At 37.5% G+C, this 12,057-nt stretch overlaps 1 protein-coding gene across 1 annotated transcript in view; it reads right to left on the bottom strand.

The window, feature by feature from the left end:
- Window positions 1-12,057, bottom strand: part of CDC73 (cell division cycle 73) — a 137,495-nt gene that overhangs the window by 34,895 nt on the left and 90,543 nt on the right. The window contains exons 12-13 of the mRNA XM_054450084.2: window positions 6,038-6,073; window positions 5,660-5,747 (exon numbers count right to left, since the gene is read on the bottom strand). Of these exons, the coding sequence (XP_054306059.1) occupies window positions 5,660-5,747; window positions 6,038-6,073 (124 nt within the window). The remainder of the gene's footprint in view (window positions 1-5,659; window positions 5,748-6,037; window positions 6,074-12,057) is intronic.

Raw genomic sequence — 12,057 nt, forward strand, 5'->3', positions numbered from 1 at the left:
CTCAGCTTGGACATTATTAGTGTATAGAAATTCTACTTATTTTTGTACAGTGATTTTGTATCTGAAATTTCACTAAACTTGTTTATCAGTGCTAGGAATCTTTAGGTAGAGACTATGGGGTTTTCTAGGTATGGAATTATATCATCTACAAAGATAGAAGGCATCTCTATTTGGATGCCTTTTATTTCTTTCTTTCTCTTGCCTGAGTCCCCTGGCTAGTACTTCCAGTACTGATACAGGAGTACTGGGAAGGCAAGAGCATGGTCCCTTTAAATGATATGGAATGGGGGAAGGCAAGTGCTGGGTAGAGGGGAGCCTGGTCCCTGGCTAGGGCTCCATCCTCATGAACCTACGTGAGGACAGGCACTTCTGCTTTCAAGCCCAAATGTTCCATTTTCCAAGACCACCCTAGCCCGCCATGCCCCCATCCAGGGCCTATAAAAACCCAAGACTCTAGTGGGCACACACACAGGTGGCCAGACGTCAAGAGGAGCACATCAGCAGAAGAAGACACAAGCGGCTGGACGTGAGAAACACATTGGCGGAAGGAGACACAGCAAGCAAGCTCTTGGTGGTCAAAAGCACACCAACAGGCACCAGCAGGCTGACAGGCCATCAGAATGACGCAGAGTCTGGCCACAGCGGCCGGACTCCAGGGGAAAACCATCCCCTTTCTGGCTCCCCCATCTGCTGAGAGCTACTTCTACTCAATAAAACCTTGCACTCATTCTCCGAGCCTACATGTGATCCGATTCTTCCAGTACACCAAGACAAGAAACTCTGCGATACAGCAGAGTATCTTGTCCTTGTGATAAGGTAGAGGGTCTGAGCTGGTTAACACAAGCCACCTACAGGGTAAACCAAGAGCACCCTGTAACACACATCCACTGGGGCTTCATCTGTAAACATTCACCCCTAGACAATGCCATGGAGTCTGAGCCCCACAGCCTGCATGTCGGTGTGCTCCCCTAGAGGTTTCAGCAGCAGGGTACTGAAGAAGCAAGCCACACCCCCACTGCAAGCCCTGGGAGGGAGACAAAGGAACATTTCCTGTTTCAGTACTACGTTGAATAGGGGTGGTGAGAGTGGACATCCTTGGTTTGTTCTGGTTCTCAGGGGGAATGCTTCCAGCTTTTGCCTATTCAGTATGATGTTGGCTGTAGGACTGTCATAGACGGCTCTCATTAGTTTGAGGTATGTTCCTTTGATGGGTAGTTTGCTGAGGGTTAACATGAAGGGATTTTAGGATTTACTGAAAACCTTTTCTGCATCTACTGAGATGATCATGTAATTTTTTTAGTTCCGTTTATGTGACAAATCATATTTACTGATTTGCATTTGTTGAACGAACCTTGCATCCCAGGGATAAAGCCTATTTGATCAGGGTGTTTTAGTTCTTTGATGTGCTGCTGGATTCGATTTTCTAGTACTTTGTTGATTTTTGCATCTATGCTCATCAGGGATACTGGCCAGCAGGTTTTTTTTTTTTTTTTTTTTTTTTAATTGTCTCTCTGCCAGGTTTTGGTATCAGAATGATGCTGGCTTCACAGAATGAGTTAGGGAAGTCCCTCCTCCTTGATTTTTTGGAGCGATTTCAGTAAGACTGGTACCAGCTCTCCTTTATACATCTGGCAGAATTCAGCTGTTAATCTGTCTGGTTTGGGGTTGGGGGGCTTCCGGTTGCTAGGATTCTTTACTACTGATTCAAATTTGGAACTCATTATTGGTCTGTCAAGGATTTCAATTCCTTCCTAATTCAATCTTGAGAGATTATATGTTTCTAGGAGTTTATCCATTTCTTTTAGGTGTTCTAGTTTGTGTGCACAGAGGTGTTCATAGTCTCTGAGGGTTTTCTGTATTTCTGTGGAGTTGGTGGTAATGTCCCTTTGTCATTTCTGATTGTGTTTATTTGGATCTTTTCTCTGTTTTTCTCTATTAATCTAGCTAGCAGTCTATTAATCTTATTATTTCAAAGAACCAACTTTTGGTTTTATTGATCTTTTGTATGGATTTTCACATATCAATTTAGTTCAGCTCTGATTTTGGTTATTTTCTTCTGCTACCTTTGGGACTGGTTTGCTCTTGTTCTTCTAGTTCTTACAGGTGTGACGTTAGGTGGTTAATTTGAGATCTAACTTCATGATATAGGCATTTACAACTATGAACTTTCCTCTTAATACTGCTTTAGCTATGTCCCAGAGATTCCAGTACATTGTATCTTTGTTTTTATTTGTTTCAAAGAATTTTTTGAGGCTGGGCATGGTGGCTCATCCCTGTAATCCCAGCACTTCGGGAGACCAAGGCAGGCAGCTCACTTGGGCCCAGGAGTTTGAGACCAGCCTGGGCAACATGGCTAAGCCCAGTCTCTACAAAAAATACAAAAATTTGCCAGGTGTGGTAGCGCACACCTGTAGTCCCAGCTACTCAGAAGGCTGAGGCAAGAGGATTGCTTGAGCCCAGGAGGCAGAGGTTGCAGAGAGCCGAGATCACACCACTGCACTCCAGCCTGGGCGACACAGACCCTGTCTCAAAAAAAAAAAAAAAAATACCTGTGTTAATTTCTTTCTTTGCCCAAAAGCGATTTAGGACCAGGCTGTTTAATTTCCATGTAATTGTATAAAAACTTAATTTCTTAATCTGAATATTTGTTAGGTTATCTCCACAGTACAAATAATAAGACTACTAAATTGATCATCAGATCTGGTTGTATTTCCTGCTCTGCAACTAAATGGCAGAGGTAAAAGGCTAAAATAGACTTTAAGTTTCTTTTATCTGTAAGTATTTTTGTTCAGGAATAAGAGTGGGTCAAACTAGATATACTGTATATCATTTTTAGGTCTCAAGTTGTAGAAAACAATACATTTCAAGTTGTTTATATACTATGAAAAATCACTATTATATACATTCTCACTAACAGCACATAATTTGTGAGAGAAGCTAGATAAAGCTTTTAAAGGCTAACTGTTGAGGTCTAATTTGTTTCTGAACCTATCTTCAGAATGTGATTCAAGTTTGCAGAGTCAAAAGACAGTATATTTTTCACTGTACTTAGAATAAGGCATTGAAACTGAGTTTTACACCAAGTGCTAAACACATTTCTCAGCAGCTACAACTAGTGACAAACCAGTACCACTCTCATGGGAGCTCCTAGAAGGCTGGGTGTGTTGTATATTCATCTAGAGTAATTTACTTTTTAGTTATTGCTCTGTAGATGTTAGTTGAAACAACAAACCCAACATACACATCAATCTCCCCAAATGAGAGTTAACACTAAATTCATCTGAATCTGTCTCATAGTTAAGGCATCAACATCACTGATTAGAAAAACATTAAAACTTATTTCTAATGTCAAATGTATCCCAACTGCAAACAATCTATAGCTAAGTGGCCAAATAGCTTATAAAATAATCTGCTATTTTTTTATTTTCTGAGGAGTCTCACTCTGTCGCCCAGGCTGGAGTGCAGTGGCGCCATCTCAGTTCACTGCAAGCTCCGCCTCCCAGGTTCATGCCATTCTCCTGCCTCAGCCTCCCATGTAGCTGGGACTACAGGCACCCGCCACCATGCCCAGCTAATTTTTTATTTATTTTTAGTAGAGATGGGGTTTCACTGTGTTAGCCAGGATGGTCTCAATCTCCTGACCTCGTGATTCACCCCCCTCGGCCTCTCAAAGTGCTGTGATCACAGGTGTCAGCCACCGTGCCCAGCCAATAATCTGCATTTTTAATTCCCCTCAGGTACAACTCAAACAATTATGAAACATTAATTAAGAAATTTGCTACATTTGGCAGACTAATAACTTCCTACTAAAATGGGTTATACTATCTGGTATACTGCATTATTGGAACTGGAACTTTATACATAAACACCTGGAAATGCTAAATACAATGTAACATATACCCGAAATGCTGAGCTAGAAAGAAAACAGTTATCGGCTACAAATGAAGAAAATGCTGATGACCAATAAAGTGCACTGGTGTTGCCCATGAGGAAAGTGTAGGCAGTACTGAGAATTGGCTTTTACCAACTACATAGGGAAAGGACACAGAGGAACTGGAACTAGAGCCACAGAAGAGTCACATGATCAACAAAAGGTTAAACTAGAGGGAAAAACTGTTTCCAATCAAATGTCGGGGAAGCATATCCATCTTGCTCTACCTCTGGAGCAGGGGAAGAAAAGGGGCTCCTGGATAATTTGTCAGCCAGGTTCCAATGTCACTCAGGTCTGATTCAAATTTGAATTTATACTACCCAGATGGACTAGAAATCCTTATGTTAAGAATTTAACACAAAAATCAACTCAAGGCTTGAGATATTCTTGAAGCACCTGGCAAAGCAATCACAAAATCACTCTGGAAGGACATAACTTCAAGCCAGTACCACTTCAAATAATACCATATTAAGATTAGTGAGCAAGAGTCCAAATTCCTAACAAATACCAAAATTAAATAATCAGGTATGTATGTAACACAATAGGACAATCTGACAGCTTCTGTTTAATAAGAAGTACCATGAGAATGCAACAAACACTACGAAAATATTAAAGCAGAATACAGTTAACCACCTTCTCTCCAACTAGTGATCACAACATCTCTCTTATCCTCTGAAAGAGTATGTATTACAATTTTTGAATTCCTCCATTTTCTATCCCCTATTTCATAAAACGCATTCTGATAGAAGGAACTATCTTAAAATCCCACATCAGCCAATGGTATTTAGCTGAATATATAAAATATTCACCCATTTTAACAATGACTAAAAAAAAAAAAAATCTACTGAGGAAAAACTGTTTGTAACACTGTGTCTAAAAAACTTGATAGCATTCTGAAAATCACTTAAACATGGCTCATTTTAAACCTTCTTAATGTCTATATCATTGAAGATTATTTAAAACAATTTTTATATTGCCATCTTTCTTCTGTAAACTAGAGCCAATCCAAGAAGTAGTATACAGATTTAAAAACAGTCACAATATTTAAAAGTGGTATGTCTACTCATATTCATTAATAGAAGAAATGCTATGGGAAAATATATGTAAACTACTTAAATTTTAAATCTGAAAGTGGTTGGGGATGGAAGAGATTTATTTTCTGCCCAATAACTGTGACGCATGTTTATTAGAACTGGGTACAAGCGTGACTGTATTCATTTTAATAAGGAAATGAGGAAGGAAAATAGACATTAAAAATTTTGAAAAGTTAAGCATTTGGAAATTTTATCATAATTTATAGGTTTCATTTTCACTTCTTTAACTTTCACTGCTATCTAGGTTAAATAACTATGCCCCCACCTACCCGCCTACTTACTCCCACTAGGGTATAACATCTAATATTCAGAGAGAACCTGAATTTGCTTTAGAACTTCCTCAAGCTCTCTCAGAGAAAATCATCAAAAGAAAACAATTCATATTAAAAGTTAATACGATAGTACCTTTTTTCATTAGGACTTTAGCCAGAAGTTTCTGTAACTTTCCCTAAAGGATCCAAACATAAAAGAATATATTCTGTTTTGAAAAAGTATGCTTCATACTATGTGTAAGGCCTGTAGCACAGAAACTGAAATTTTGTTTTCTCCAAATAAGTAATACTGATTCAGTAACTACTATTTTCCAATGATATCTCAATATCCTATGAACAGGATAGTTTAATAAATTACTTACTTCAGGTCCTGTAGAAGGTCTTTTGCATTAAGCATAGTTATTAAAGAGGTGGTAGCTGCAGGAATTATGATAATAGGTGTTCGAGATCCTATAAAGACAAAATTTTACAGGTAGAAAATATATTATTAGAAATTACACTTACTTTCTCTACTAAAAGTTAAAAGATTATAAATTGTAACTAACTCTTTTGATCTAAAAAATATTTTAAGCCAGTGGATACTAAAAAATATTTAATAATCAGTGTGGCTTGAGCACTGATAAATCAGAATGGATACCAAGCACAAACATGTGATATAGCTGCACAAGAAAATTATCAGGCCTGGTTTTGCAATCATTTACTTTTTAAAGTTAAGTTTAAAATCATATGCACAACCTCACCTTTCTTCTGATTTGGGGGAGGTCTTGCTTGAGAAACTGTGAAAAAGAAAAAAAATCACAACTCTGTGCATAAAAACCATATTCTTATTTTCAAACTTACAAATAAGGGGTATTTTTTAAATTATGTGTATTCACATACGACTAACTGTAAATCAGAAGACATATTTTACAACTATCTTCTCAACACTCTGACAAAAATATTAAAATGCATTATTCAACAATCTGTAGTCAAAAGGAAAGTGAATATACAACATCCATAGCTCTGTTTTCTGCAGTTTCAGTTAACCACAGTCCACTGTGGTCTGAAAATATTAAACAGAAAATTCCAGAAACAAACAATTCACAAGATTGAAACTGCACATCTTTCTCAGGAGCATAATGAAATCTCACACTGCCCCACCCAGGATGTGAATGCTCTCTTTCTCCAGCATATCCACATTCTATACACTACCCACCCTTTAGTCACTCATTAGTCATCTCCCTCACTGTTATCACAGTGCTTGTTTCAAGTAGCCCTTGTTTTACTTGCGAATGGCCCCAAAGTGCAACAGTGATAAGGCTGACAATTTGGATATGCCACTACCAAAGAAAAGACATTAAGTGTTTCCCTTAGGTGAAAAGGTGAAAATCTCTACTACTAAGTAGACAAGAAAATCTCTACTACTAAGTAGAAAAGAAAAAAAATAAAATCACATCCCGAGGTTGCTAACATCTACAACGAAAATACTGAATCTACCATCCGTGTAACTGCGAAGAAGAAAAAGAAATTCGTGCTACTTTTGCCTTTGTACCTCAAACTGCCAAAGTTTCAGCCACAGTGAGTGACAGTGTTAAGATGGAAAAGGCATTAAATTTATGGGAGACATAAGAGAAACATGTTCTGGTTGACCGAATCTGGTTTGGTACTATCCCTCCCTGGTTTCAGGTATCCACTGGGGGTCTTGGAATGTATGCCCTGCTAGTAAGTGGGGACTACTGTATTACAATGCCAGGCACTGAGTATCTTACATTCATGGATGTTAAGGTCTAGCAAAAAAGAGAAGAGACAGACAAGAAATAATTTCATAATAAGCTGATTACCGCTGTAATAACTGTGAAAACAGGGCATAAGAGCAAATACTACTGTGCAAAGTGCAAATACGCTTAACCATTTTGGAAGAAAAGGAAAGAAGTTACTGAGAGCTAAGGCTAAAAGATTCCTTTTATTTTTTTTTCCTTTCTTTTAAAAATTGTTTCTTGTCTCTTTTTAGGTGAGAAGTACAGCATTACAGGTAATCAGTCATGTTTATGTGAAGGTCTGTATTATCTGAAAATGACCATATGATTGATTGTGATCATGTTATAAATACACAAATCTTCCTATCTTTCTTTTTAACAAAAACAGGGTCTCGCTATGTCACCCAGGGTTGATCTCGAACTCCTGAGCTCAAGCTATCCTCCCACCTCAGCCTCCCAAAGTGCTGGGATTGCACGGGTGAGCCACTGAGCCTGGCCCATATGTTTGTATTTTGTTTATATACAATGAACTTTTAATGCTTAGAAATATTTGTTGACATAATGGTAATAATAACCTAACACAAGATGAATACATCTTAGGATAAAAAGTGCTGCAAGTTCTGTTTTCAGTATTTGACCATACAATAACTCAATGTGCTACAAGCTGTGCTCGAGTTTTGTTTTTTAAATGACAAAAATAAAGAAAAATTTAGGAGACTTAAAATTCTAATTCAATGTCAATTCTTAAAAATGGATACCATCTTTAAAGTGAATATCACAGCACACACTCTTTCAGAAAATGTTCTATTTAAAAAGCAGCAAAATGCTACATTTTCACTAATTCTTTGTAACCCTTTCTTTGTATAGCTCTCATTGTGATAAACTATCATAGGATTCAGTAGTATGACCTTCCCAGCCACAGAAAGCAGATAACTATATACACAAACACATACTGAAACATATGCCTTTACTATTACAGTTTTCTCATCTTTCTTCTTGCTGAGAAAAAATACTAGAATTTTCTTAAATCAATTTGAGAAATGGAGGGTCATGGATAAATCTGATTGGCTACATAGTGTCATGTGGAATATAATATAGTCTCGGTAAATATTTGGCATTTGTTGGAGAGATAAAGGGGTAACAGGATGGATAAACAGGAAACAGGAGTTGCTATTATGACTAAAGGGAACTACAAAAAAACAAAGAGGTTTCAAGAAAGAAATCTGTGATGGACAGATGGAAGGAAGGCAGAGAGGGGGGAGAGAAAGAGGGGGAAGAAGAAAGAGAGAGCAAGGGAGAAATCTCTGACTGAAGTACTGTTGGATTTGGTAAGGAAATCCACAAATGCCCTCAGGAATTTAGGCAAACATTTACTAAACTCAAGGCTGAGAAGACCCAATATAAGAAAAAGGCAAAATAAAAAAACTCACAAATGTTAAAAATAAAGTTTAGAGGTTTAGTTAAAAAAAATAACTGCAAAAGAATATAAACAAGTTCCCTAGTATGTAAGGACCCAGACTGAGACACTGTGGTGAACATGTCAATGAGAAGCTTGATCTTAACAGGGGACGGGGAGAGAAACATAAGGAGTTTGTATGACAGAGTGATCAACAGCAAAGGTCTGTACTCAGATTATTATAGTTCATATCCTTATTTTGCCACTGTCTAGGCAAGTTGATTAACTTTGCTCGGCCTCAGTTTCCTCAATTGTAAAAGAGAATAGTTTCTATATCTTGATACTGCTGTGAGAATTTAAAAAATAATAATGCATGCTAAAGTCCTTAATTAGGTGTTAGCACATACCATTTACTGAATTCTGCAACTACAGTAGATGCTAACTGCTGCCACTTCTACTACTACCACTACTCAAGCAAGTGTGCTAATTGCCAATTTACAAGCTGAGAATAAACCATAAGAAAAATTACTGTTGCTTTGTTTGATTTCAAATAAATTAGATTCTTAAGAAACATTTATTCAGAGCCTATGTACAAGCATCGCTGCTAAGTTATTATTAAATTGCAAATAAAACAGAAGTAATTCCTGCCCTCAAAGAGCTTTCAGCAGAGTACGGGAGCCCAGACCATAAACAAAAATGCAACCAAACACATAATCTAATTGGAAAACATACTAAGGGAATAAAATGAGTGTATACTGGCAGAAAAGTGTCCTTTAGATATAACGCAAACAGCTTCTCAAAGAAAGTGCATTTGAGCTGAAATTTGAAAGATGAAAACAAGCCAACTTGCCAAGAACAAGTAGGCGAACAGTCCAGATAAGAGGTAGGAATGCGGGCAAATACCACAGGCAGGAAGAAACTGCTGCACTTGGGGAACTGAACAAAGCAAATGTGTAGACCACAGGGAAGAAAGGAAGAATGGCAGGAGATGAGTTACAAATATATGCAGAGACCAATTCATGTAGGGCTTTTTAAGCAATATTAAGTTTACATTTAAATGCCACTGGAAAGTCCTATAACTATTAAGCCAGAAAGTGACAAGATTTTATTTTCATGTCACAAGTCTGGAAGAAAAAAAACATGGATTTGGACAAAGGATCGAAAAGAGTACAAGTGTGAAGGCAGAAAGCTCAGTTAGGACTATTACAACAGTCAACAACGGTGCTACTCAAACTATGTGTGGTTGAGTTTTTGTTTTAAATTCCAATTCAAAGCCAACTGAATAAAATATAATAACAATGAATTTCTAGAAAGATGGTTATGTACTCAGATGCTATGACACTATTTTACCCTCAATTTCTATATCTATTTTGTTGGCACCAGAAATAAAAAGGTGCCACCAAAAATAAAAAGGTTGACACCAGGCAACCGACCACACTGAGACCCACTGGTCTAGAGAGATGATGATGGTTTCTACTTGAGTTGTAGTAGTGGAGATAAAGAAAAATAGATAAATTTGGAATACAGAAAAGGCACATCTGACAGAACCCACCAACAGAAAAGGAGTAAGGAAATGTGATGAATAAAGAATAACTTCCAAGTTTTTGATTTAAGAAACAAAGTTGATTGTGGTGTCACTCTATGAAAAAGCAGAAGACTATAGAGTAAGAGACCTTGGGGAAAATAGCAGGGAAAAATTTATCTTAATTAGTTTTAAAATGCCTATGGCAAATCCAAATGTTACACAGACAGTTAATATAAGATACCAGAGGTTTGAATTGGAGATAACAAATTTGGAAATCATCAGCACATAGATTTAAAACTATGGGATAAGAGGAGAAGTACTCCTTCCCTAATAATACTCTTATAATTTCTTATGCCTGTCTTTAATCTCTTAATCCCATTATCTTCGTAAGCTGAGAATGTATGTCACCTCAGGACCACTATTGTACAAACTGATTGTAAAACACGTGTGTTTGAACAATATGAAATCAGTGCAACTTGAAAAAGAACAGAATAACAACGATTTTCAGGGAACAAGGGAAGATAACCATAAGGTCTGACTGCCTGTGGGGTCGGGCAGAATACAGCCATATTTTTCTTCTTGCAGGGAGCCTATAAATGGGCATGCAAGTAAGAAAGATATCGCTGAATTCTTTTCCCAGCAAGGAATACCCTGGGGAAGGAATGCATTCCTGGGGGGAGGTCTATAAAGGGCTGCTCTGGGAGTGTCTGTCTTATGTGGTTGAGATAAGGACTGAAATACGCCCTGGTCTCCTTCAGTACCCTCAAGCTTACTAGGATTGGGAAATTCCAGCCTGGTAAATTTTGGTCAGATGGGTTCTCTGCTCTCAAACCCTGTTTTCTGTTAAGATGTTTGTCAAGACAATATGTGCACAGAGGGACACAGACCCTCATCAGTAATTCTAATTTTGCCTTTGCCTTGTGATCTTTATTGCCCTTTGAAGCATGTGATCTTTGTGACCTACTCCCTGTTTGTATACCCCTTTTAAAATCCCTAATAAAAACCCCTCCCCCTTTAAAATCCCTAATAAAAACTTGCTGGCTTTGTGGCTCAGGGGACATCACGGACCTACCAATATGTGATGTTACCCTTGGAGGCCCAGCTGTCAAATTCCTCTCTTTGTACTCTTTCTCTTTATTTCTCAGACAGGCTGACACTTAGGCAAAACAAAAAGAACATATGTTGAAATATTGGGGGCTGGTTCCCCCAATACTTTCAAATGCCTGTATTTATGAATCCACTGGAAAACATGTGCCTCTTGTTAGTTATATTCCCTAAATGAATTTTGAGAGGTTGGAAATTTTTAGAGCTTTAGAGGTTTAAAGTGTTTAACTGTAAACACTTTAAAACATTAAATTCACCCAGAGACTTGCCTGGCACAACAGCACTAAATAAATATTTGATGAAATGAGAAATAAAAATTGGTAAATGCTCAAAAAACAGAACTCTACCCTTGAGGTATCTCACTCAAAGAGAGAATAGGTGGGACGGTCTCTCATTTCCAAATTATCCAAACTCTACCCAACAAATAACAGTTATACTTCTATAATCTCCCTTCTTACACTGGCCATATATATTTTGGGAATTCACATTTTTCAGATTTTAAAGAAATAATGCTAGTGTACATGTCAGATATTAACAATATCCCTTCAAAACTGGGATACACCCCCATAAGCAGATGCATTTAACAGTTTTGGCAGCAAAATAAAAATACGCTAATTAGGACAAATAAAGACTTCAAACTACTATTATCCATTCCAATCAAGTCTTATTGCTGAATGAGAGCAAAAACCTTAATTATTTTAGAATGGTGGGTAGGAAATGTGGATGTATGGGTGTGAAGCAGTTAAGTGGAAGTAGAAAGCAGAAAGTTCACATGGATGAGCATTAGAATATCTGAGGTATGACGAGACACTCATTCAGAGTTAATTTCCATTGGTTTAATCCCCAGGGCACTTTAGCTAAAAAGTAAGCTAGAACATTAAGAGGTGAAAGACTTAGAACCCCTTACTTTACACATACGATCTTCCCCTGGCCACATACATGGCTAGTAAAATCCAGTCCCTTTAATTTTATTTTATCACAAGACACATCTGAACAAAA

This window comes from Pongo pygmaeus, chromosome 1 (genome assembly GCF_028885625.2).
Source record: "Pongo pygmaeus isolate AG05252 chromosome 1, NHGRI_mPonPyg2-v2.0_pri, whole genome shotgun sequence".
NCBI lineage: Eukaryota > Metazoa > Chordata > Mammalia > Primates > Hominidae > Pongo > Pongo pygmaeus.